This window comes from Lampetra planeri, chromosome 38 (assembly GCF_965212315.1).
Source record: "Lampetra planeri chromosome 38, kcLamPlan1.2.h2, whole genome shotgun sequence".
Classification (NCBI taxonomy): Eukaryota; Metazoa; Chordata; class Hyperoartia; order Petromyzontiformes; family Petromyzontidae; genus Lampetra; species Lampetra planeri.
This window is the reverse complement of record NC_136144.1, coordinates 4,614,121-4,641,687: the sequence shown is the minus strand read 5'-3', so window position 1 is coordinate 4,641,687 and position 27,567 is coordinate 4,614,121. Positions and strand designations below refer to the sequence as shown.

Genomic DNA, 27,567 nt, shown 5'->3' with positions numbered 1-27,567 from the left:
ACTGATTGCTCACTCGTCGTCGGCGCACCGTGCGGCGTTCCCAGCCTCGTTCTCACCACGCCCCGTGCTGTCGCTGCGCTGTTGTGGCGACCGAATTGCGTTGCCGCACTCGCGTCGTCACCGTTCTGTTGTCACCGTTGTGTTGTCAGCCCGCACCGAGTTGTCACATTGTGTTGTCGCTCGGCGCTGCGCTGTCACATCGCGAGCGCGTCTCCCACAACCCCCCCCATCTCGCTCACACGCTCCTCACTCAGCTCACACGCTCCACGCTCTCGCCTGCACGCGTCTCTCCCTCCTCCTCCGCTTCTTTATTTCTCGCTTCCATTGTTTACATCGTGCGTGCGCGCGTCGTGAATCCTCTTAACATGGCGTGGGATCGCGCTCACCAAGAACGGCGCCAACCCCCCCCCATCTCCCCTGACCACGGCGTGACAGAAGCGGGGCTGTGGAGCCATTTGCCCGCTCACCCAGTTGCTCGCCCACCCGCTCGCCCGCCCGCTGCCCCACCCGCTCGCCCACCCGCCCGCGTGTCCAATTGCTCGTTTATCTGTCCGAGAGGGCTGCGGCACTTCATCTTCGGTGCGGTTATCTCCACGGAGCCCGGCTCCGCGCTGTGTCGCGGGCGACGCGTGCGGAGGTCCCCCACCAATTGCTTCGGCCGGGGGACGAGCAACAGGACGCACCGAGCGATCATTTGATACCACTCCCATCCTCGGGTGATCCACCAACTCTGAGATAGATGCCAGCTAATGAGAGAGGGTGGGGGAGCGGGGGGGGGAGCAGGGGGGGGGAGAGATTGGAGCGGCAGTGGCTGTGACTGGGAAGTGGTGGCAGGGTGGGAGGGAGTGGGGGGAGTGAGCGGTGGGCGGGGCGGGTGGAAGCAAGGAGGAAGACAGAAAAGGGGCATTGAGAGCCTGGAGTGAGATAAGAAGGCAGTGGCGGTGATGGTAAGGGACGGGAGGGAAGCGTGAGACAGGTGTGTGTTTGTGTGCGTGTGTGTTTGTGTGCGTACGTGTGGCTATGGGGAGCGGTGGAGCAGCGGTTAGCGCGTCGCGCTACGAACCCGGGGACACGAGTTCGATTCCCAGTCACGGCTAACACCGGTGACGATTATCTGAACCGGTCCTGGGCCTCCCCTAGGGTTGACTCGGCCTGAAAAGAGTACCTGGTGCGGTGTGTAAACAACATCAGCAGTGGGGAGACAAAGGCGGTCGGGCGTGGTGCTGGCCACCCACCCCCCCCCCGTGTGCTGTGTTGGCCTTCATAGGTGCTGCTACTCGCTAACGACACTTGCCCCAGGATTCTGTTACGGCTATACGGGGGGGGGGATCTTTTTCTTTGTGCGTGGCTGTGAATCGTGAGCGGGTTGCAGAAGCGTGACCGACTGTGCGAGCGCACGCACAGTCACGCACAGTCACGCACGGGGGACGTGCCCAGGCACTGTGCAGACGCTCAGGCACCGTGCAGGCATCGTGCGGGCACCGTGCAGGCCCCGTGCAGGCCCCGCATGGGCGTTCATCAGGTGCCGTGCGGGTGCTCAGGCGCTGTGCATGCGTGCGCCCAGGAGGCTGTTCTCGTGCTGCATGGCGCGCAGGTCGCCCACGATGCGCTCCAGGTTGGACAGCGTCTTCTTGCTCCGCTCCAGCTCCGTCTTCAAGGCGGGAACGCGAGAACGACACGCGCGGAAACGCACGCAAGCGAATACGTGTAAATGTCTAGGGAATAAAAAGGCAAACATAAACATCCCCCGCACAGCCTTTAACAGACTGATGGGGCCAAGTGCTGTTAGCGAGCAGCACCTGGGTGAGACGTCACCGTATCCCTGAGGGGTTGTGGCTCTGAGCCAATCACAGCTTCCGAGCAGCAGCTGTGGCAGCGGCGCCCCCTCCTGCATGCCTGGGTGGGGTGCGTGTTTGCGTGCAAGCGGCGTGCGTGTGCCGAGCAGGGAGAGGGCGTGCAGTGTGTGCGAGCGGTGTGAGCGAGTGAGCTGTGTGTGTGAGTGAGTGAGCTGTGTGTGTGTTAGTGAGTGAGTGAGCTGTGTGTGTGTGTGAGCTGTGTGTGAGTGAGCTGTGTGTGTGTGCGAGTGAGTGAGCTGTGTGTGTGTGTGAGCTGTGTGTGTGTGTGAGTGAGCTGTGTGTGTGTGTGTGAGTGAGCTGTGTGTGTGTGTGTGAGTGAGCTGTGTGTGTGTGAGCTGTGTGTGTGTGAGCGGTGTGAGCGATGTGAATGCATGCCCCCCCCGTGCACGTGTGCAGCCACCACCTGCTCCTCCAGGTCGCGAATCTCCCGCATCACCGCGCCCGTATCCTCGATCGTGTGGATCAGCTGAGCGCAATTCTTCTCACCCACAGCGGGAGCGGGGAGATGGGAGAGACACCACACACACACACGGACACACACACGGAAACACGTACATAAGGACACATGGACACACACACGGACACACGTACATAAGGATACATGGACACACACACGGACACACGTACATAAGGATACACGGACACACACAGACGTACACAAACACACACACACATAAAGATCCCCTGTATAGCCATAACAGACTGTAGGGGCAAGTGCTGTTAGCGAGCACCTATGAAGGCCGGCACGGCACACGATGGGGTGGGTGGCCAACACCACGCCTGGCCGCCTTTGTCTCCCCAGTGGCGATATTTACACACCGCACCAGGTACTCGTTTGAGGCCGAGTCGACCTAGGGAAGGCCCAGGACCGGTTCAGATAATCGTCACCGGTGTTGGCCGTGAGCGGGAATCGAACCCGGGTCGCCAGGTTCGTGGCACACGGCGAGTGACCGCGCTGAGCTCCACGTGGCGTGCGCCGGTTTAGTCTAAATTAACCAGGGGACAAACGCCCTTCAACCACGATGAATCAATGCATCTTTACATCCAGTGGGGCGTAGCGATGGAGTGTGCAGGTCGTGCGACTGCACCACCTGGTCTCACGAGCCGGAGAGGTCCAGGCGCCGTGGAAATTAAAGTTAACTGTTAAAAAGAAAACAGTTTTTCATTTTACCAGGCAAGGCCCACTGAGCTAGATTGTTTAGCTCTTTTTTTTAGAAGCGACCTGACCATCACAAATGATAGCTCAACGAAGTGGCTTGTCATCACGGCGGAAATGTTTTGCAGCCGATTCTAAACGTGGAGGGGAAAACAGGAAGGAGCCGGAGAAAAATCCAGGCAACCACGGGCAGGACACGCAAACTCCAAACAGACAACACGTGGCAGGCTCCGGATCGAACCCACGACCTCCTGCATACCAGGCGAGGGAGTTAACATCTCGTGGCCATGGCACTTGTCAGCACCGTGTCAGCTTCTACCGCGTCAAGCGAGGCGTTGCTGCGTCGAGCGGGGCGAGGGCGGCCTCACCTCGTGAAGCGCCGCCAGGTGCTTGTAGGCCTTCCGTGCAGTCTCGTCCTTCTTGGCGTCCTATACGGGAAGCAAGTCGCACATGTGCACAGCCGGGCGGCGGTGAGGCCGACGATGGTGGCGACGGCGTAGCGGCCGCAAGCGCTAACGCCGCGGCGTTGAGTCTATGGATTCCGTGTGAATCTATGAGTTCCGTGTGAGTCTATGGGTTCCGTGTGAGTCTATGGGCCCCGTGTGAGTCTATGAGTTCCGTGTGAGTCTATGAGTTCCATGTAAGTCGATGAGTTCCATGTAAGTCGATGAGTTCCGTGTGAGTCTATGAGTTCCGTGTGAGTCTATGAGTTCCGTGTGAGTCGATGAGTTCCGTGTGAGTCGATGAGTTCCGTGTGAGTCTTTGGGGCCTGTGTGAGTCTATGAGTTTCGTGTGAGTCTATGAGTTCCGTGTGAGTCTATGAGTTCCGTGTGAGTCTATGAGTTCCGTGTGAGTCTATGAGTTCCGTGTGAGTCTGAGTTCCGTGTGAGTCTATGAGTTCCGTGTAAGTCGATGAGTTCCATGTAAGTCGATGAGTTCCGTGTGAGTCTATGAGTTCCGTGTGAGTCTATGAGTTCCCTGTGAGTCTATGGGTTCCGTGTGAGTCTATGAGTTCCGTGTGAGTCTATGAGTTCCGTGTGAGTCTATGAGTTCCGTGTGAGTCTATGAGTTCCGTGTGAATCGATGAGTTCCGTGTGAGTCTATGAGTTCCGTGTGAGTCGATGAGTTCCGTGTGAGTCTATGAGTTCCGTGTGAGTCTATGAGTTCCATGTGAGTCTATGAGTTCCATGCGAGTCGATGAGTTCCGTGCGAGTCTATGAGTTCCGTGTGAGTCTATGAGTTCCGTGTGAGTCTATGAGTTCCGTGTGAGTCTATGGGTTCCGTGTGAGTCTATGGGGCCCGTGTGAGTCGATGAGTTCCGTGTGAGTCTATGAGTTCCGTGTGAGTCTATGAGTTCCGTGTGAGTCGATGAGTTCCGTGTGAGTCTATGAGTTCCGTGTGAGTCTATGAGTTCCGTGTGAGTCGATGAGTTCCGTGTGAGTCGATGAGTTCCGTGTGAGTCGATGAGTTCCGTGTGAGTCTATGAGTTCCGTGTGAGTCTATGAGTTCCGTGTGAGTCTATGAGTTCCGTGTGAGTCTATGAGTTCCGTGTGAGTCGATGAGTTCCGTGTGAGTCTATGAGTTCCGTGTGAGTCTATGAGTTCCATGTGAGTCTATGAGTTCCATGTGAGTCGATGAGTTCCGTGCGAGTCTATGAGTTCCGTGTGAGTCTATGAGTTCTGTGTGAGTCTATGAGTTCCGTGTGAGTCTATGGGTTCCGTGTGAGTCTATGGGGCCCGTGTGAGTCGATGAGTTCCGTGTGAGTCTATGAGTTCCGTGTGAGTCTATGAGTTCCGTGTGAGTCGATGAGTTCCGTGTGAGTCTATGAGTTCCGTGTGAGTCTATGAGTTCCGTGTGAGTCTATGGGGCCCGTGTGAGTCTATGAGTTCCGTGTGAGTCTATGGGCCCCGTGTGAGTCTATGAGTTCCGTGTGAGTCTTTGGGACCCGTGTGAGTCTATGAGTTCCCTGTGAGTCTATGAGTTCTGTGTGAGTCTATGAGTTATGTGTGAGTCGACGAGTTCCGTGTGAGTCGATGAGTTCCGTGTGAGTCTATGAGTTCCGTGTGAGTCTTTGGGACCCGTGTGAGTCTATGAGTTCTGTGTGAGTCTATGAGTTCTGTGTGAGTCTATGAGTTCCGTGTGAGTCGATGAGTTACGTGTGAGTCGATGAGTTCCGTGTGAGTCTATGAGTTCCGTGTGAGTCGATGAGTTCCGTGTGAGTCTATGAGTTCCGTGTGAGTCTATGGGCCCCGTGTGAGTTGATGAGTTCCGTGTGAGTCTATGAGTTCCATGTGAGTCTATGAGTTCCATGTGAGTCGATGAGTTCCGTGCGAGTCTATGAGTTCCGTGCGAGTCTATGAGTTCCGTGTGAGTCTATGGGGCCCGTGTGAGTCTATGAGTTCCGTGTGAGTCGATGAGTTCCGTGTAAGTCGATGAGTTCCATGTGAGTCTATGGATTCCGTGTGAGTCTGAGTTCCGTGTGAGTCTAAGAGTTCCGTGTGAGTCTATGGGTTCCGTGTGAGTCTATGAGTTCCGTGTGAGTCTTTGGGGCCCGTGTGAGTCTATGAGTTCCGTGTGAGTCTATGGGGCCCGTGTGAGTCTATGAGTTCTGTGTGAGTCGATGAGTTCCGTGTAAGTCGATGAGTTCCGTGTGAGTCTCATAGATTCCGTGTGAGTCTGAGTTCCGTGTGAGTCTAAGAGTTCCGTGTGAGTCTATGGGTTCCGTGTGAGTCTATGAGTTCCGTGTGAGTCTTTGGGGCCCGTGTGAGTCTATGAGTTCCGTGTGAGTCTATGAGTTCCGTGTGAGTCTATGAGTTCTGTGTGAGTCTATGGGTTCCGTGTGAGTCTATGAGTTCCATGTGAGTCTATGAGTTCCGTGTGAGTCTATGAGTACCGTGTGAGTCTATGGATTCCGTGTGAGTCTATGGATTCCGTGTGAGTCTACGAGTTCCGTGTGAGTCGATGAGTTCCATGTGAGTTTATGAGTTCCATGTGAGTGTACACGCCCGGCTGCCTTGACTTCCCTGATGTTTACACACCACACCAGGCACAAATTAAACTCGGGCCGCCGGGTTCGCAGTGCAGTGCGCCACCGTTTCCGACACTTACACACACACACACGGACACACACACACACATGGACACACACACACACGGACACACAAACACATGGACACACACACGTGGACACACACACACACGGACACACACACGCCCCTCCCCCCATGACAAACCTTAAACAGCAGCTCATCGGTAACGCTAAATGTGCGCTCCAGTTTTCCAGCCAGCCCATTGATGTCCTTCTGCACCTCACGGGTATCAGCCAGCACCTTGGCACGACAAAGACAAAGATCCCCCGTACAGCCTTTAACGTACATCGCCCGTCAGCCCTTCGAGCCACGATAAAATCGCACTCCCGAGTTTTAAGTTCAAGCTGATTTTGTTTCAACCAGAGTGAGAACTCAAAGAGACCAGGGTGACCTGGGCCACGGGTCACGCAGGAGGCGGCGATAATTAGCGTACAGTGGTGGTGAGGGGGGGCGGGCAAGCGAGGGTTGGTGGATCACAGAAACGTTGTGAAACTTCCCCATTCCGCGGGCGGCGAGGAGGTGCCTGCCCCCACCTGGATGGGGCAGCGTTGCCCCCTCGTATGTGACAAGCGCACTCGTTAATAAGCCGAGAACATCATAGTATACGTGGGTGGCTGCGGAACTGTCGTTGCCCGGTTCACCACGTGGCTGCAGCTGCTGCTGCTGCTTTCCCTCCTCGTCCTCCTCCCGCCGTGTTGCGCTCAAATTTGGCAAATTATTTGCGTCGCGACGCCAGCACGCAAGTGGCCTATTCTCACGAACGATGGCGCCGAGGCCGCGGATTGAACCCGGGGTCCTTCTCGCTGCGAGGCATTGGCCACAGCGGCGTAATTGTGAAGCGTCGATCTCGCGGCCGTGCCACCTCAACCCCGGGTGAACACCAAAGTAACCGCGGCCACGGTTTTCGCCGCAACATCTGCTCCCCACTAAAGTTTAACCGCGCGCGCGTGGCAAAACCATCCGGACCCGGGAACCCCCCCGCTGGTGGCATCCTGCAGATGGAGACTCCTCCTTTCAAGTGCCGACCACTCGAATTTCCTCCTCCCTCTTCCTCCGAAATAACTTAATGGGGTCTCGTCCCAGGCTGACCCCAGAACGCCTCGGTCTGCGCGCAAACCTTTTGCCACCGAGTGCGAAATCTTTTACGGGTCTGTAATGTCTGCACGTATGCAATGCTTGTCTATGAGCAATGTTAGTCTATGGGCAATGTTAGTCTGTGGGTAAAGTTAGTATTTGAGCAATGCAAGTCGATGGGCATTGTTAGTCTCCAGGCAAAGTAAACAAAAACAAATCTATTCTACAGAAATTAGTTATCAATATAGATGATGATTTAAAAGTACAAAGCTCCAGTGGCTCTCTACGCGAGTCTATGGGTCTCCGTGAGTCGAGGTCGTAGTGCAACGCGCCAACCGCCACGCACGTACACGGTCACGTGGCTCATCATCGTGTGGAAACTTACAGCAGCCAAATGGCTCTGAACGCGCGATGTCGATTCTGAACGTGGTGGACCCGGAGAAAAATCCACGCAACCACGAGGAGAACACGCAAACTCCAAACACACACAGGCGGCTTCGGTGTCGGGATTGAAACCAGCAACCTCCTGTATACCAGGCGAGGTAGTTAACATCTCGCCACGGGTCGAGCCGCGAACCGCCCCCCCCTCCCCCACAAGACACGCACGAGACGCCCGGGGTGACGGGAGGAAGAGGGGATGCCGAGGCCGTGGGGGAGAGAGGAGGAGGAGGAGTGTCGGAGGGGTCCACCTTGCCGATCTCCTCTTTCTGCCGCTTGATGTTGGCCACGATCTCCAGGATGCGCTGGGTGTAGGCCGCTCGCGCGACGTCCTTCGGCATCGACTCGTAGTCGGAGGCCTGCGGGAGTTTCCGCACTTCCCGATTAGCACGGCTGGCAACGTGGAGATGCGAAAGAAGTTCAACGAACAGCATCGATCCCTCCCCCCCCGCCGCCCCTCCCGTTGTACGCCTTTTGGCGTCATCTGGTCCAACACCTAATGGAGACTAGGCTCTAAGGAAAGCTGTCTCGGGTGTGGACCAATCAACTTCAAGGACAGTGCATATCATTACCATTATCAGAGTTGTTTCTTTTTGTTTGCATTTTGACTGCTTGTGTTGCGATTATTGCAAACATGATGCCTTGTATAAAGGTGTCAGTTTTGTACCAGTTTAAAGGGTAAAAACCTACTACTATATTTTGCCACTGGTAAAGGAGGTCTCAGTGTAAATGCTTTACCCCGAGCTCTCAATACTCTTAATAGTGCACTGTTTTTGAGTTGTACGCCTTTTGGCGTCATCTGGTCCAACACCAATGGAGACTAGGCTCTAAGAAAAGCTGTCTCGGGTGTGGACCAATCAACTTCAAGGACAGTGCATATCATTACCATTATCAGAGTTGTTTTTTGTTTGCATTTTGACTGCTTGTGTTGCGGTTATTGCAAACATGATGTCTTGTATAAAGGTGTCAGTTTTGTACCAGTTTAAAGGGTAAAAACCTACTACCTGAACAGACTGTCGGGGCAAGTGCCGGGCACGGCGCACCAAGGAAGTGGGTGGCCAGCGCCACGTGGGGCCGCATTTGTCTTCCCGGTGGCAATGTTTACACACCTCGCCAGGTACTCGTTTGAGGATGAGTCGACCTAGGAGAGGCCCGGAACCAGTACAGATTGATCGTCACCGGTGTTGGCCGTGAGCGGGAATCGAACTCGGGTCGACAGGTTTGTAGAGCGGCGCGCTAACCGCTACACCACCGCACCCATCCACAGATCCACAGAGACCCACAGCCTCGCATAGAGACAAATGTGTGTGCGTACGCACACGAGTACGTGATGTCAGTACGCACGCACGTGTGCACGTACCAGCTGGCGGTGGAGGTCTTCCTTGTTGCGCACCTCCTCGGCCGTGCTCTTCATCTTCACCCTCATCTCGCGGATCTGGGCCACGCGCCGAGACGATGCCTCCTGCAGGAAGATGCGCACGCACACACGCGGTCGCAACACCACACGTACACACGGTCACGCGGACACGGGGTCACGCGGTCGCACGGTCACACGCTCCCACGGACACACCGTTACACGGACACACTGACACAGACACACGCACACACGGACACACGGACACACAGACACGCGGTCGCACGGACACACGGACACACAGACACACAGACACACCGACGACACGCAGACACACAGACACACAGACACACAGACACACGGACACACCAACGACACACAGACACACGGACACACGGACACACGAACACACGGACACACAGACACACTGACACACAGTCCAACGGTCACACAGACACACAGACACACAGACACACGGCCACGCGGTCACACAGACACACGGACACACTGACACAGTCAAACGGTCACACGATCACACGGACACACGGACACACGGACACACAGACACACAGACACACGGACACACGGACACACGGACACACTGACACACTGACACACGGTCAAACGGTCACACAGACACACGGACACACTGACACACTGACACACTGACACACAGTCAAACGGTCACACGGACACACAGTCACGCGGCAACACAGACACACAGTTGCACGCGCACGTGGAGATACAAGAGACAAAGATCCACTGTGTAGCCTTTAGCAGGCTGTTGGGGCAAGTGCTGTTCGCGAGACTGAAACGTCCCCCAATGGGGTGGTAAGGCCAGCACCATGCCCGGCCACCTTGGACTCCAGATTTCTGATGTTAACATACTGCAAAAGGTACTCATTTAAGGCCGAGTCGACCTAGGTGAGGCCCAGGACCGGTTCATATATATTCGCCGCTATTATTGGTCGTGAGCGGGAATCGACCTCGGGTCACCGGGTTCGTAGCGTAGCACGCTAACCACTGCGCCACCGCTCCACTCACACCCACAACAACACCCACCCAGCGGCACCGCCCACTGAGCGACGGCGCTGTAAGCGCAACGCTTGTGCCAGGCTAGGTACACGCTCACGGACTCACCTGGCAAGACAGTCCCAGCTCCTTGAGCTCTCGCAGCTGCTGCACGAGCGGAGAGCGGTGCGACTCCCACTGAGCGGTGAGGGCGAGCACTCTCTTCGCACTGCTCTCCACCACCGCCTACACCACACGCATACAACAAGACAAAGATCCCCCCCGTACGGCTTGAACAGACTGTCGGGGCAAGTGCGAGGCACACGAAGGGGGGTGGGGAGGTCAGCACCACGCGCAGAGATACACACGCGCACACTTAAGACACGCACAGAGATGCACACGCAGAAAGAGAAACACGCGTACTTACACAAACACACAGGCGCACACATACACACAATAGACATAGTCGGTTGAGGTGAGAAAGCAGAGGTCAGGGGGTCGGGGGGGCGGGCGGGTGTGGGGGTGTAGGGGGGTGATGGGGGGGGTCAGGGGAGTCACCTGCAACTTGGCAGCATTGTTGTGGGCGTCGGGCAGGAGGTCAAGGGTCGCCTTGCGCATGCGGAAAGATTCTCGGTGCTCGGCCAGGGCCTGCTGACTCGCCCCCAGCTCCTCCTCCACCTGACGGACACGGGGAGATGTTAACTCCCCCCTCTGATAATATACGCACTAATGCATATATTATCAGAGTTATGTTGAGTTATGTTTTTTGTTGGCATTATGGCTGCAGGTATTGTGGTCTATGCAAACATGACTCCTTGTAAAAAAGGTGTCAGTTTTGTTGCCAGATAGAAGGGTAAAAAAAATTATCAGATCTCCGTTCTGCGAGTTTTCCAGCATGTGGAGCCGGGCAGGATGTTGTTGATCCCGGGTCCGGAGTTAATAGTTACTCGGGAACCAGTGTAGGTAGCCAGGGTGCTCACCGCCCTAGGTTGTTGTCGTGTTAAAGGGGAAGTAGTTTCCCCGTTGTGCTGGAACTAAATAAATGCGCTGCCTCCAAGTCTAAGAGTGCGGCTCGGTTGAACCCACTACACGTGCGTGCGTGTACATGTGTGCGTGTACATATGTGCGTGTACGTGTGTGCTGTGTACGCGTGTGTACATTTGTGTGTGCGTGTACGTTTGTGTGTCCGTGTGTGTGTGTGTATGCGTGTGTACACATGTGTGTGCGTGCGTGTACGTGTGTGCGTGCGTGTACGTGTGTGCGTGTGTGCGTGCATGTGTGTGTGCGTGTACATGTGTGCGTGTGTACGTGTGCGTATACGTGTGTGCTGCATACGCGTGTACGTGTGCGTGCGTGTACGTGTGTGCGTGTGTGCGCGTGTACGTGTGTACATGTGTGCGTGTGTACGTGTGTGTGTGTACATGTGTGCGTGTGTGCATGTACGTGTGTGTGCGTGTACGTGTGTGCATGTACGTGCGTGTACATGTGTGCGTGTACGTGTGTACGCGTGCGTGTTCGTGTGTGTACACGTGTATACGCGTGTGTACGTGTGTGCGTGTACGTGTGTGTGTACGCGTGTGTGTACGTGTGTGTGCGTGTGGGCGCGTGTGTGTGCGCGTGTGTACGTGTGCGTTTGTACGTGTGTGTACGCGGGTGTGTGTTGTGTGTACGTGTGTGCGTGTGTACGTGTGTGCATGCGTACGTGTGTACGTGTGCGTGTGTACGTGTGTGCGTGTACGTGTGTGTACGTGTGTACGTGCGTGTACGTGTGTGCGTGTGTGTGTGTGCGTGTGTGCGTGTGTGTGTGTGTACGTGTGTGTACGTGTGTACGTGTGTACGTGTGTGCGTGTGCGCGTGTGCGTGTGTGTGTGCGTGTGTATATGTGTGCGTGTGTGTACGTGTGTGTGTGTGTGTGTACATGTGTGTGTGTGTGCGTGCCCTTGCCTGCGTGAATCCCCCTCGCAGCCGCCGTGCATCCAGCTCCAGTGCCTCCACGTGCGCCGCCGTGCGCTGCAGCCGCTCCTGCAGCTCCTCCGCCTCCCTCGCTCGCCCCGCCTGCACATCCTGCACGGGCAAACGGGGCGGTGGAGGTGGCGATGATGGCGGCGATGACGACGGTGGCGGTGATGATCACAGCGGCGGTGGTGATGGCGATCATGTGGACAGTGATGACGATGACGATGGTAGTGGTGAAGATGACTGTGGTGGTGATGGTGACGGCGGTGGTGGAGGTGATAGTGATGGCAATGCTGATGACGGTCGTGGTAGTGATGGTGATGGTAATGATGGTAATGATGGTAATGATGACCACGGCAATGACAGTGGTGATGATGGTGTGGTCGGCAGTGGGCTCGATCGTAGTGGTGATAATGTCGGTAGCGATGACGACGACGACAACGGTGATTAAGGTCGTGGTGCCGATGATGGCGTTGGTGCTGATGATGATGGCGATGAAGGTAGCGGAAATGGCGATGATGACAACGGTGACGATGATGACGATGGTGGTGGCGCTAACGGCGGAGGTAGCAATGGTAGCGCAAATTTGACGACAACGGTGGCGGCGGACGGCGAAGACAAAAACAAAGACGGCCGTGGCGACGGTGCCGCTGGCGGTGACGACGGTGCCGCCGCACCTGCTCGGTGTCCTCGCTGACGGCGCGGCGATCGCCGGGAGGAGAAGCCAACAGCTCCGGCTTGTCCTGCTCCTGCGGCAGCCGAGACGGGAACGGGTGTCAAACCACGGGCGCCAGCTAAAGCCCCGCGCGTGGAGTGCGTGCGCGCGTATGGATACACACGTACACACGTACACCGCACGCAGGCGTGTGCAACATCGCCGCTCACTGTGCGGATGGATCCGCCGGCCGCCCCGGTGATTACTGCGGTGCGTAGTAGCCGCGAGAATGCCGCGCGCCACTGAGAGGTGGCCGTTAAAGATCCCGCGACGTCGTTCGGACAGGAGTTGGTCGTTGTCTACCGGCTTAACAGTCCAAAATTTGTCAAATTGAAAAGAACGACACCGCATATTACTCTGTTGGAATCCCGACTGTGAAAACTTGGCAATACCCTCTTGGCAATGAGACTTGCCGAGGTTTTCCTGGATAAACAATACTAATGTTAAAAAGACACCCGCGAACATGCACTCACTCGTGCATGCACAAAAAGACAAGGATGCCCCATATAGCCTCTAACAGATTGTTGGTGCAAGCACCGTTAGAACGGCACACAAGGTGACCGGCACAACTCCCCGCCGCCTTGGTCTCTCAAATTCTCATGTTGACACCCCGCACCGGGTACTCGTTTAAGGCTGAGTCGACCTAGTGGAGGCCGAGGATCAGCTCAAATATGCGTCACCGATGTTGTCCATGAGCAACAACAACAACCGCCATTCGCCACTAAGTGGCGGTGACGTCACCACGACGCTTGTGCCAGGCTATGTGCACCTTGAGGCCATGTGAAGTGTCGAACGCCTGCTGGCAGGAGGTCACGGGGCAGACCCAGGTGTCACGGGTCGACTGACTGAGATGACCAAGATGACCGAGATGACTGGCTGATGCACCACCTGTGCCCCCTACTGTGCCAACTTGCTGTGCTTTAGCCACCCGGCGCTCCGCTCGTTGTTGTGAGCGTCGCTCTTCCGCCCTCCGTTGATGTTGGAGGGCGACTGCCTCCAACTGCCCAGTAGCGTCCTTCACGAGCCTCTTCCACTGAGGCCGATCTTGACACCGCTGGTACCAGTCATCAGCAAGTCCACTCAGCTTCACGTCCTCCTGTACCACATCACTCCATCTCTTCTCTAGTCCGTGCCGCGCCCGTTTAGCCCCCTCTATGCGGCCGAACAAAAGCTGTTTAGGCATGCGGTGGCTGGGCATGCGGGCTACATGACCCAGCTAACGCAGCCTTGCCTGCCGGAGGAGCTCACTGATGGGACTTTGCCCAGATCTTTCAAGGATTTTTGAGCTCCTCACACAATCCAGACTGGTTAAACCCAGGATGGATCGTAGGCAGGCCAGCCTAAATGTTTCTAACCGGCGAAGATGCTCCATTAGGGGGGTCCACGTTTCGCAAGCGTAGAGAAGGGAGGGAATGACCGTGGCCGAGGAGACCTGAACCGTCGTGCGGAGCGACAGACCAGGTAGCTTCCACACAGCGTTACGCAACCGATGAAAAGATATTGCCGCTCGACTAATTCGGAGTGAGACCTCTGCTGTTAAACCGGAGCCGGTCATGAGCACACTGCCCAGGTATGGGAAACTCTCCACTCTCTCCACAACTGCCCCATCACCGATTGGGAGTTGTGGGGGTGGAGTGTCCGATGGTACAAAATACCCAGGCAGGTGCTTAGTTTTGGTGGGGCTGATGCCCATTAGCGCACGCACACACACACACAAACACCTGCACACACCGACACACATCCGTACGCGCACGCACGAACCTGCGTGAAGATGAGCTTCTCTGTGTGCACGAAGCGGGACCCCTTGACCGCTGCCGTCCCCGCAGGGGCGCCCCCTCCCCCCGGCAGGACCCCCGCCGTGACCCCCAGCGCCGAGACGGGGTCGGCGAGCCCTCGTGTCACGGCCTGCCGGAACTGCTCGCGCACCTTCTTGTGCAGGCGCTCGCGCTTGCGCAGACGGTACTCCTGCTCGCACGCACACACACGTGCAAACGCACACACTCATGCACACACGCACACACGCGCAAACTCATGCACACATGCACACACGCGCAAACTCATGCACACATGCACACACGCACACACAGTCATGCACGCACGCACAAACGCACACACTCACGCACACGCATAAGCACACGCAGCCACACACGCGTACGCTCGAGTCAGTGAGTGTGCGCAAAGAGACAGTCATGTGGGGATACGAGGTATGTTCCCTTCACATAGAAACAAACACGCTCACACACACGTTCACTTATGTCAAACTCACTCACTCACCCACCCTACTCCCTCACTCACTTGCTCACCTCCGGGGTGAGTCGGGACACGAGCCCCTGGCTGTTCCACTCGGCGTCCCACCCACTCACCCACCCACTCACCCACCCACCCACTAACCCACCCACTAACCCACCCACTCACTCACTCAATCAATCACCCACTCACCCACCCACTCACCCACCCACCCACTCACCCACCCACCCACCCACCCACCCACCCACTCACTCACCCGCTCACTCACCCGCTCACCCACTCAGCCGCTCACCCACTCAACCACTCACCCACTCACCCACCCACTTACTCGCTCACCTCCGGGGTGAGTCGGGACGCGAGCCCCTGGTTGTTCCACTCGGCGTCCCACTCACCCACCCGCTCACCCACGCACTCATCCACTGGTTCACTCGCTCGGTCACTCACCCACTTACCCATTCGCTCACCCACTCGCTCACCCCCCCCGCTCACCTCCGGGGTGAGTCGGGACGCGAGCCCCTGGTTGTTCCACTCGGCGTCCCACTCCTGGGCGGCGCTCACGCCGGCCGCGTTGTTCTCGAGCACGGCTGCGGCCACGCGCGCGGGGCTCGGACACTGCCCGGACACCGTGGGCAGCACCTCGCTCCAGTACGCCTGCACGCCTGCGGTAGACACACACAAAGACAAAGATCCCCCGTATCGTCTTAACAGACTGTGCTGTTAGCGAGCACCTATAAAGGCCGGAACGATACACGAGGGGGTGGTGTGGTCAGAGCCACGTCCGACCACCTTTGTCTCCCTACTGGCAGTATTTACTCATTTCAGGCTCAGTCAACCTAGGGGAGGCCCAGGACCGGTTCAGATAATCGTCACTGGCGGTGGCCGTGAGCGGGATCGAACCCAGGTTGCCGGGTTCGTAGCGCAGCGCGCTAACCGCGACACCACCGCTCCCCACAAACACACACACACATTTGCAGGAACTCAAAAAACACACCGAATACTTTCCCATCACAAGCCGCACAGCGCACAGCTACGAACTCGCACACACACGCACGTGCACCCTATAACAGGGTCTCATCACGTGGCTAATGAGGCGTCACCTTTAACGACTTCTCCAAGCCTCCAAAAACCCCTCCCCCACACCCCAAATCCCCCCCCACGGCACTAACCCAAGTCTGCGGGCACCACCGCCCACCATCGCCACCACCGCCACAGCCTCGCCCGGGTGACGCCGATAATTGGCTGACGAAACGCTAACAGAAGGGTCCCGGTGGTGGGGGGGGGGGGGGTGCTCTCCGCGCCATCGCCCCCGCTAATAGCACAGCTCGTTAGTCCGCTCCGCCGTGGGTGGAAATCGCCTTCCCATTCTCTCCGCTGGGACGCGCGGGCGCGAGGCTGCGCAGTTTAACTTAGCGGAAATCCGCGGAAGCCCTCGCACGGAAATCCGCGGGTGGCGGAAAGAAAGCAGGGAACCTCGGTGGGCCCGGGGGGTGGGGGGCACTTTGACGGCCGCCACTTTATTTCGCGCGGTGTCCAGCAGAGGGCGGTGCAGAAGACAATCCACTGTTATCCTGTACTCATTGCTGTGTGCCCCCACGTCTACGCCTGTAGGTGGACACGTGCGGGTGGACTCCAGTAGGTGGACACCTGTAGGTGGACTCCAGCAGATGGACACCTCTAGGTGGACTCCAGCAGGTGGACACTTAAAAAGAAACTATTTTTTATTTTACCAACTAAGACCCCACTGAGCGATGATTATTATGTTAGATTTTTATTATTTTATTATTTCCCTTCTACGCGACTTTACCGAAAGAACCAAGAAGATGAATCCCTGCAGTCACGAAAGCTTTAAATCGAGATGTAGCTCTTTTTCAGAAGCGACCTGCCCACCAATCATAGCTCGACGAGATGGCTTACCGTGCCGAAATTGATAGCAGCCACGGATGGCTACGTACGGTGCGGAAGAATTTCAACACACACACGTTTCTAAATGTAGAGGGGAAAAATCGGAAGACTCGGAAAAAAATCCACGCGGCCACAGGGAGAGAGAGAGACACGCAAACGAAAAATATACAGCAGCAGGCATCAAGGTCAGGATCGAACCCACAACCTCCTGCACAGCAGGCGAGGTAGTTAACATCTCCTAGCCACTGCACCACTTGCAGGCAGACACTGGTAGGCAGACACCCGTAGGGCGGCACCTGCTGGTGGACACACACTTGTAGAAGGACAGTTGAAGGCCTACACCTGGAGGTGGACACCAGGAGGTGGACACCAGGAGGTGGACACCAGGAGGTGGACACCAGTAGAGGGACACCAGGAGGTGGACACCAGTAGGTAGACACCAGGAGGTAGACACCAGGAGGTAGACACCAGGAGGTGGGCACCAGGAGGTGGACAACAGCCTCACCTTTTGGGATGCGCAAGGTCTTGTCGGTGACGTCGGCGGGGACGGAGAGCGGGACGGAGCGGAATGGCACGGGCCTGCTGGGGTCCTGCGGCCACTCAACCACACACACACGGACAAAGATCCCCCGTATAGCCCTCACGGACCGTCACGTCCATCGCCCGTCAACCCTTCCGGCCACGATCAAACGGCGCTCCCGAGTTTTAAGTTAAAGCTGATTTTCTTTCAACCAGAGTGAGAACTCAACGAGACCAGGGTGAGTCTCATTTGCCCCCCAGAAGAGTGACCTGGGCCACGAGTCAGGCAGGAGGCGACGATAATTGCCGTGGAAGGGTGGGTGGATCACAGAAAGTTGCGAAACTTCCCCTCGGGGGGAAAGTGCTGTTCATAGCGCGACACGCTAACCACTGCGCCACCGCTCCACGCACACACGGTCACACGCGTGTCAGTGCGCTCTAGCGGAGCGGTCAACGAGCTGCGCTACGAGCCCGGAGACCCGAATTCGATTCCCGCTCACGACCAATAACAGCGGTAAATACCCGAACCGGTCCTGGGCCTCCACGCGGCCTTAAGACGAACACACGGTGCGGTGTGTAAACATCAGCATTAGGAAGACAAAGGCGGCCAGGTGCGGTGTCGGCCCCCTTCACGTGCCGTGCCGGCCTTTATAGGTGCTCGCTAACGGCACTTGCCCCAACAGTCTGTTAAGGTTAAATGGGGGATCTTCATCACACGGGGGAGGTTACACGGGAGATCGTGCATGCAAATCACGCAGCTTCTGTTCGGCAGGACGCAGGGGGCGGCAGGGGTGGGAGAAGAGGTGGGTGAAGCAGGAGAAGAGGTGAAGCAGGAGAAGAGGTGAAGCAGGAGAAGAGGTGAAGCAGGAGAAGAGGTGGGTAGATGCGTCCCTTCCCTGTACCCCCCCGTAACCGTGCAGCCCACGCCGCCCTGGCCCCGAACTCTAATCACAACCCTCACGGCGAACCCCGAACTTCAACCGCAACTCCCAACAGCGAACCGCCGAACCCCTTTTAACCGCACCGAGCCCGACGCCCGTCCACCGCCGCCGCGCGGGGCGGGAGGGCCGCGTGCCGCTGGGCACGCACCGAGAGGAGGAGCGGCGTCCGGCAGAGCGGAGGCACCCAGGGGGTGGCGAGCTCCACGCGGATCTGCTCGGCTATCGCCCTCTGCAGCAGAGCCATCTTCCCTGGCGGCACACAAAGACAAAAGCAAAGGTTTCCCCCCCCCCCTCCCCCGCCGGGCCGATAGCCTTAACAGACTGTTGGGGCAAGTGCCGTCAGCGATTAGCAATCTGCGAGGGCCGGCACCCCACATGAAGGGGGTGGGTGGGCAGCACGACGCCCAGTGGCGATGTTTACACACCGCACCACGTACTCATTTGAGGCTGAGTCGACCTAGGAGAGGCGGCTCACGACCGGTTCAGATTATCCGGGAATCGAACTCGGGTCGCCGGGTTCATAGAGTGGTGCGCTAACCGTTGCATTACCGCTCGACAAAGACAAAGATCCCCCGTATAGCCTTAACAATATGTTAGGGCAAGTGCTGTTAGCAAGCACCTATGAATGGCAGCATGGCACACGAGGGGGTGGGTCGTCAGCACCATGCCAGACCGTCTTTGTCTCTCCAGTGGTGATGTTTTTACACGTCACACCAGGTACTCATTTCAGGCTTAGTAGACCTAGGAGAGGCACAGGACCAGTTCAGATAATCGTCACTGGGTGTTGGCCGTGAGTGGGAATCGGACTCGGGTCGCCGGGTTCGTAGCGCAACGCGCTAATCTCTACGCCACCACTCCCCACACTACTGCTCGACAGACACGCACCCACGCAAGCACGCACCCACGAACGCACGCACCCACACACGCAAGCACGCACCCATGCACGCACGGGGGAAACCTCTCAGCTCCACGGCTGTATTTTTCGTGCCGCGTTGATGCACGACCTTGCCATACGGAACTCCGCCGTGTGGAGAGTTGTTGTTGGATTGCTCTGTTCATGGTTTATTATCTTTGATGACACGGCAACCAGGTGTCGACGGTGTAATCAAGTCCTCATCGAAAATGAACATTTATTACCCGACGGGTTTAACCTGTGCCAACACTAAAAACCTAAACCTTAATTATAACCACGACACTTGCATTTGCATCGCGTTCATAACGTAACAAAGCGTGCTGGCGGAACGCGGTTTTCCTTCAGCCTCGGGCGCTCCCCCCACCCCCGCCCCCCGCTGGCAGCAACGTCCCTGCGTGCGGCAAGAGTGCGCAGGCAGCAAGCGGCCGCCTGCAAGCGCGCACTTGGGTGCCGGTCCGTGGCGACGTTGAAAGCTGGGACGGTTCACGCCAATTTAGTCGATTGACCGACGAAATATTAAACTGTCGATCCAGTTCCCTTGCTCAGAATACATTTCTGCGAGATGCTGTTGGTTTGGAGAGTCAACAGACCGATGGACTAAAATGTATTTTTACGTGGCCACACAGATATGGAGTTCTGCTTATATTTATGTGCATTATGTTGAACTTCTTTCGCACCGTACGCAGCCAACCACGCTAATCGGAGGCCTATATATATACCCCAGGTAAGAGGTCAGGCTGTAGGGATCAAGGGGTCAGGCTCCAGGGGTCAAGGGTCGGGTACCGGCTGGCCGGTCGGCAGAGGCGGCGCTCTCCTTGGGCAGCTTCTCGAGGAGGAAGAGGAAGAGGCGACGGATCTCGGACTCGCTACTGTACAGGAACGTCTGATAGCCGATCTCACCCGGGTAGCCCAGCTCCTGCAATAGCAGCAGCGGTGGCAACATCAGTAGCAGCAGTGGCAGTATCAGCGGGAGGGGAGCAGTAGCAGCAGCAGCATTGGAGGAGCAGTAGCAGCAGAAGAGGCGCAGTAGCAACAGCAGCAGCAACAGAAGCCGCATAAGTAGCAGCATATTTAGCAGCAGCAGCAGCACGAGTAGCAGCAGCAGTTGGAGAGGAGCAGCAGCAAAAGCAACAGCATCAGTATCAGCATTAGAGGCAGCAGCATCAGTACCAGCAGTATCAGCATAAACAGGAGCAGCAACAGCGGTAAAAGCACTTGCCATGGGGGACCTGCATCTCCGTGTGTGCTTGTGTTTGTGTGTCGTGTGTGAGAATGTGATACGTTTCGATTTAAAGCTTTCGTGACTGCAGGGATTCATCTTCTTGGTTCTTTCGGCAAAGTCACGTAGAATGGAAATAATACAATATTAAAAATAAAACATAATAAAATAATTCTCACGACGTTTCGGCCACAACGCAAGTAGCCGTCCTCAGGTGGAGAACAGGTCTGTCAAGGATACAGAGTCTGAATGAAAAGCCCCAGGCTAGTCGCTCCAAGCCTGGGGCTTGTCATTCAGACTCTGTCTCATCGACAGACCTGTTTCTTCACCTGAGGACGGCTACTTGCGTTGTGGCCGAAACGTCGTGAGAATTATTTTATTATGTTTTATTTTTATTATTTTATTATTTCCATTCTACGTGACTTTACCGAAAGAACCAAGAAAATGTGATACGTACTAATACGCACCAGTGCGAGCGTGGGTCACAGCGTTTATCGCACTGCGCTACGAACCCGGCGAGCCGAGTTCTGATTTCCGCTCACGGCCAACACCAGCGGCGATTATCTGAATTGGTTATGGGCCTCCGCTAGGTCGACTCAGCCTCAAACGAGTATCTGGTGGGGTGTGTAAACATCACCACTGGGGAGACAAAGGCGGCCGGGCGTGGTGTTGGCCACCCACCCCCCTCGTGCGCCGTGCCGGCCTTCATACGTGCTACTCGCTAACAGCACTCGCCCCAACAGTCTGTTGACGCTATAACGGAATAAATCTTTCGTCTCTCTGTTGTGGGGGTCACGCGGCCACCCGCACCTGGCAGGCCTGCGCCAGGCTCATCCCCAGCCGGAATCTCGCCGACATTCCCGGTGGGAGCACGTGGCTGAGACCGCCGCCGGCCGCCGGGCTGATGACTCGCAGGCAGAGGACGGCGCCCTCCACGATCAACTCCGTCGTGAACTCCTTGAGCCCCGTCACCTCCTCCGGCACCTCCCTGCAGATGCGCGCGCACACACACGCAAATGGGTACCCCCCGTCATAGCCTTTAAACAGACTGTCTAAGGCAAGTGATCTTGCGGTGGCTAGGAGATGTTAACTGCCTCGCCTGGTATACGGGAGGTCGTGGGTTCGAGTCTGACCCCAACGCCTGCTGAATATTTGAAGTTTGCATGTCTTTCTCTCTCTCTCTCCGTGGTCGCGTGGATTTTTCTCCAGGTCCTCCAGTTTTTCCCTCCACATTTATAAACATATACGTTTAGAGTATTCGGCTGCTATAAATTTCAACGTGATAAGCCACTTCGTTGGGCTATCATTTGTGGCCAGGTCACTTCTAACAAAAGAGCTACATAGATCAGTGGGCTTTAACCAGTAAATTTTTTTTATATGTATAATTTTTAGTTTAAGCGCCATACGACACTTTTGTCTCCGCAGTGCTGACATTTACGTTCCGCACTGGGTACTCATTTAAGGCTGAGTTGACCTCGGGGAGAACCAGGACTGGCTCAAATGTTTCGCCACAGTTATTGCTCGTAGCGCATCACGCTGACCACTGCATTACCTCTCCTGCACTCACAAAAACAGTGACGCCTGCACGGTGACGCGGCCCTGTGGTTGTGAGTTTGCCGCTTCATTGCAGAGGTTCACGGTCCGAAAACCTGCGCCCTCCCCCGATGAAAGCGGACGGTCAAGATCCAGTGGCGTAATTGGCATGCGTGGGCCACTGTGCGCCAGCGTCGTGGTCCAAATTTGCCAAAAATTCGAAAAAGACTGGCAAACCACTCAATTGTGATTACACACAGTGCTCATTGTCCCCTACAAGACATCTGTGAAAAAATAGCTTTATCGCTGATCGGATTCCTCCAGGAAATTAAAATGCCGATTCTGATAATGCCCCAGGTAACTCTTGAAAATGAGACTCATCCCGGTCTCTTTCGAGTGTCTTACATGATTAAGCAAAAAATAAAATAACGCACAAGGACAAAGTTCCCACCATGAAGCCTTGAACTTAAGGTGGTGACATTGTGTGTATGTGTGAACGGGAAGCGGTAATGTAACAGTTGACACATTGCGCTCCGAACCTGACAACGCAAGTTTAATAGCCCACTGATGGCCTAAATTGACGAATCTCATAACTAGGTCTGGTCCACCCCTAACCCGACATAGCCATGAAATGAGTCGCTGGCGAAGTGTGCATAAACATTGGCACTCGGGAGACAAAGTCGGCCGGGCATGGTTCTAACCGCACCACCCTCTCGTGCGCCGTGCCGGCTAACAGCACTTGCCCCAACAGTCTTTCGCTCATGACATAAAGCTGCGCATCTGAGAGTTGGTGATTAACGATCGTAGAAATGTACACGCTGATGTAGCTTAAGCACAGTAGAACAAACGAGATGGACATAATGCAGAACCAGCTGAGACGAACATCACAAATGAGACGAGAGAGAACTTATTCTTGAACTGACCGTAGAGTAGTCACAAAAAATAATCACACTGTTGTCACAGTGTAGTCACGTAAAGAGTGTGGTCACAGTGTGGTCTCAGTGAGAATATGGTCACAGTGAGAGTGTGTTCATTTTGAGGGTGTGGTCAGTGAGAGTGTGGTCACAGTGACAGTGCGGTCATGTAAAAAGTGTGGTCACAGTGTGGTTACAGTGAGAGTGTGGTCATTTTGAGGGTGTGGTCAGTGAGAGTGTGGTCACAGTGACAGTGCGGTCATGTAAAAAGTGTGGTCACGGTGTGGTTACAGTGAGAGTGTGGTCATTTTGAGGGTGTGGTCAGTGAGAGTGTGGTCACAGTGACAGTGCGGTCATGTAAAAAGTGTGGTCACAGTGTGGTTACAGTGAGAGTGTGTTCATTTTGAGGGTGTGGTCAGTGAGAGTGTGGTCACAGTGACAGTGCGGTCATGTAAAAAGTGTGGTCACGGTGTGGTTACAGTGAGAGTGTGTTCATTTTGAGGGTGTGGTGAGTGAGAGTGTGGTCACAGTGACAGTGCGGTCATGTAAAAAGTGTGGTCACAGTGCGGTTACAGTGAGAGTGTGTTCCTTTTGAGGGTGTGGTGAGTGAGAGTGTGGTCACAGTGACAGTGCGGTCATGTAAAAAGTGTGGTCACGGTGTGGTTACAGTGAGAGTGTGTTCCTTTTGAGGGTGTGGTGAGTGAGAGTGTGGTCACAGTGACAGTGCGGTCATGTAAAAAGTGTGGTCACGGTGTGGTTACAGTGAGAGTGTGTTCCTTTTGAGGGCGTGGTGAGTGAGAGTGTGGTCACAGTGACAGTGCGGTCATGTAAAAAGTGTGGTCACGGTGTGGTTACAGTGAGAGTGTGTTCTTTTTGAGGGTGTGGTGAGTGAGAGTGTGGTCACAGTGACAGTGCGGTCATGTAAAAAGTGTGATCACAGTGCGGTTACAGTGCGAGTGTGTTCTTTTTGAGGGTGCGGTGAGTGAGAGTGTGGTCACAGTGACAGTGCGGTCATGTAAAAAGTGTGGTCACAGTGCGGTTACAGTGCGAGTGTGTTCTTTTTGAGGGTGTGGTGAGTGAGAGTGTGGTCACAGTGACAGTGCGGTCATGTAAAAAGTGTGGTCACGGTGTGGTTACAGTGAGAGTGTGGTCATTGTATGTGGTTCAGAAAGAGTGTGGTCAGTGGAACCAGTTACTCACAGGCCGCACTGCCGGAGGGAATGAAGAATGATGCTGTCCACCTCCTCCATGATGGCACCCTGACCTCCTCAGCCACCGTCTCTCCTCCTCACCAACCTCACGTCTTCAACCTACCGACTCTGCGTTCGAAGATCACAAGGCTCCACACATGTTAATTGACACCATGACTTACACAGTGGGTGGCTTTAAAAAAAAAAGGCACGTGCCTGGCTGTAATATGTCACGTTTTTACGAGAAGGGGACTTTGAGACAGATTTAAGTAATACCAGAGGAGAGCACAGTGAGGGCAGAAGACTCGTATCCACCAGACACCTCCGTCAAATTCCCTGCAGAGCCAGGTCAGCTAAACACGAACAGGTTCCAGGGTTTACACCATTGAAAAAGCAGACCATTCTACAAAAAACATTATAAAAGTACTAAAAAATGCACCGTAATTCCATCGCTGGATGATAGCTTCCCCCATGTCATTGCAGATCATGGGGGCTATTGAACATACTATGAGACCTCCTTTACCAGTGGCAAAATATAGTAATAGGTTTTTACCCTTTCAACTGGTACAAAAACTGACACCTTTATACAAGGCATTTACTATATTTTGCCACTGGTAAAGGAGGTCTCATAGTGTAAATGCTTACCCCGAGCTCTCAATACTCTGATAGTGCGCTGTCTTTGAGTTGTACGCCTTTTGGCGTCATCTGGTCCAACACCAATGGAGACTAGGCTCTAAGAAAAGCTGTCTCGGGTGTGGACCAATCAACTTCAAGGACAGTGCATATCATTAGCATCATCAGAATTGTTTCTTTTTGTTTGCATTTTGATTGCTTGTGTTGTGGTTATTGCAAACATGATGCCTTGTATAAAGGTGTCAGTTTTTGTACCAGTTGAAAGGGTAAAAACCTATTGCTATTGAACATACTTCACCACACTGGCTCGCAAAGGTGGGGAGCTTTGACGTTGTATCGAGCAGTGTTCTTCATTGCAAGGCCCGCGGGCCACTGGCGGCCACTGGTGACCTTTACTGCGGGCCCTGACGTGTGGCCCTCGACAATTCACGAATAGTGAAAAAACCCCGACCCATCATCATCGTGATGCTGTTAAACCCCCAAATGATTTCAAATGTGTGGCGGCCCTCATAATGGTGATGTCTTATCGGCGAAAGTGGCCCCACTGAAAATTAGTAAAGAACACTGGTATATACAGGGTGCTTGAAAAAATGCTAACACTTCTGAGAATTTGCAACAATACCACAAGAAATGTGCCTCCGGGCTCTGGAGACCACCTGGAGAAGATTCCAGGCCATGCGTTGACAACGATTGCGTACAAGTGGAGACTGACTTTTTGAAGCTATTAACATTGCATTTGTTATCATGTTACAGTGTATTATCCGTTATTTATCCATTAAAAACGATAGTTCCATATAAGTGTGAACAGTTGTTTTAAGTACCCTGCTGTACTCTAGAGTAATAATACATTTTCTGCACTGCCCTTTATTAGCAATACAGCCTCGTAGCAAATATATTTTTTGTTAAAAACAAGTGAATGTAAGTGTAAAGAAAATTAAGTAAACTTAAGGCAAAACTAATCTACTAAATTAACAGAATAAATTACAAATATGATGTCTGCTGGCTGTGTCCTCCTTCAAAAGGAGCTTCTTAGCTCAACTGGTTTTACTCGGGAAATATACGTCTGAAACAAACTTCTGAATACCGTTCATATTAACAAATGGGTGGCGTACTGCACTAGGAACCCTGTCCCGAGTTCAATTCCTGGCCCATAGCTAACAACAGTGGCGAGTGTTTGTACAGTGTCTCCAATAAGCAGAACAATCAATGGCGACACAAAGTCAACAGAAGCTGTCAATCAAAGTTCACGGATTGACAACCAACGAATCCCGCGTTACTTGGCGTTCGAAAAAAAAATATTTGCAACCAGCCACAGGACAGATGACCTCGCTGTTGCATTAGTTCCTCATTGAAGCGTTGCACGTCCGGTTAACAGCGTTTAGAAAAAAAAAACGAAACGCGAGTTGACATGTACCCAGAGCTCAACGTATGCACATCGCAATACATACATCAACCGTGGATGTCAAACGTGGTTTTCAACCGTGTCCCACGGATGGACAATGGCACCGCTTTAGCAATGTGGAGTTTTCACCGCTGAATCTGGCAGGGCTGTAAACCGTAAAGATCAGAACCAATGCCATCAATGCTCAATGAGAGCAGGAAGTCACCGTGATTTTTTTTTATATAAATCATTTCCTCTTCATAGGAAAGCCTCGCTAAATCTAAAGACTATTTTTTTTCAGGAGGAGCATGCATTGACAAACATGTCCCATTCCACAACTCGTGAACACCGATTATTACCACCAATGGGCCTGATTCACATTGACACATTGATTCATCGCATCGGAGGGGGAAGGAGTGTTTGTTATATTGGGACGTTTGGCCAATTCCATTATTCATGGCTTGGAGTGTCAGAGGAAACCTGAGAAAACCCACCAGGCTTACGAAACTATTGTTGTTCATGTTACCAGATAAGGCCCACTGAGCTGTATAGCTCTTTTTCAGAAGCAACCTGGTCACAAATGATTGCTCAACGACGTGGCTTATCATGTGAATATTTATAGCAGCCAAATACTCGAAACGCCCATTTCTAAATGTGGAGGGAAAAACCGGAGGACCCGGAGAAAATCCACGCGACCACGGGGAGAGAGAGACACGCACATTCCAAATATACAGCAGGGGTCAGGGTCGGGATCGAACCCACGGCCCCATGCATACCAGGCACCATGGTTACCCCATACGAGTTGGGTTACATTCAAAGCTCCGCACAGATGAATACAAGAATCACGTTGCTGTGCTACTTGCTTTATGATCCCCGCCTTCACCAGCGTTTAAATGCCTTCATCCAGCAGTGGATGGACAAGAGGGCTGTTGCACGTACGTGCGCATGTCTTTCAATGGAGCGTCCACTGCAATTTTTCTGGAGTTAAATTCAGCTCATCATCGCCCAGGGGCCGATAAATCGGTTACCACCACCCACCACTGCCACTGCAATAGTCCCTTGCCCCGTAACACACACACACGGAATAACCACCACCAGGCCCATTTAACGTCTCGACAAAGGCGACGGGAAACACATTACGGCTCAACTCCTCGCCAGTGCTGTTATTGTTTTACTTTACACGACTTCTCGGAGCCCGAGGCTTGGGGGCTACCGAGCTCGGGTCATCCCGCCGAGCACCGGCGCAGCGACTCGGGCTACGATTCAGGCAACGAGGACGCTTGGGGTGCGGCCTACCCGATGTTTCCGCTTCTGGAGGCGCGATAGGCGACGGCGTGTCGCTCCCCGGCGGTGGCGGGTTCCCGGCAGGTCCAACCGGGGGTGGCCCAGGTCCCCCCGAGACCCCCGAGTTCCTAAGGCCCCCTAAGTCCCGTTCCCACAAGTCCCCGGTGAAGGATTTCCGCGGGATTCGATGACAGACCGCAGGCGGATTTGCATTTCCCAGCGCGCTTAAGGCTCGAGCTCAA

At 54.6% G+C, this 27,567-nt stretch overlaps 1 protein-coding gene across 3 annotated transcripts; it reads right to left on the bottom strand.

The window, feature by feature from the left end:
• Positions 1-289: 289 nt before the first annotated feature.
• On the bottom strand, positions 290-27,567 carry CCDC22 (CCC complex scaffolding subunit CCDC22). Of its 3 annotated transcripts, none has more exons than XM_078612238.1 (18): positions 27,338-27,567; positions 24,038-24,177; positions 21,201-21,378; positions 19,955-20,087; positions 18,407-18,507; positions 17,304-17,397; positions 15,386-15,555; positions 14,411-14,614; positions 12,612-12,683; positions 11,923-12,042; positions 10,537-10,656; positions 10,108-10,224; positions 8,974-9,075; positions 7,865-7,972; positions 6,246-6,341; positions 3,381-3,440; positions 2,260-2,334; positions 290-1,651 (listed from the first exon to the last, which is right to left on the bottom strand). In XM_078612238.1, the coding sequence occupies exons 2-18, from the start codon at positions 24,085-24,087 to the stop codon at positions 1,538-1,540; spliced, it is 1,914 nt and encodes a 637-aa protein (XP_078468364.1). In that variant the 5' UTR covers positions 24,088-24,177; positions 27,338-27,567; the 3' UTR covers positions 290-1,537. The 3 variants fall into 3 exon arrangements, with proteins under 3 accessions (XP_078468364.1, XP_078468363.1, XP_078468365.1); XM_078612237.1 differs by having other exon boundaries at positions 24,038-24,156; XM_078612239.1 differs by having other exon boundaries at positions 17,304-17,388; positions 24,038-24,156.

Excerpts from the sequence above, each read along its gene's own strand:
- CCDC22 (XM_078612238.1), bottom strand. The coding sequence starts at position 24,087 with ATGGAGGAGGTGGACAGCATCATTCTTCATTCCCTCCGGCAGTGCGGC. Across the intron at positions 6,342-7,864 it reads AGAAAGAGGAGATCGGCAAG|GTGCTGGCTGATACCCGTGA; the intron begins GTGGACCCCTCC and ends TGTCGTGCCAAG. Across the intron at positions 3,441-6,245 it reads CCGATGAGCTGCTGTTTAAG|GACGCCAAGAAGGACGAGAC; the intron begins GTTTGTCATGGG and ends CTTCCCGTATAG.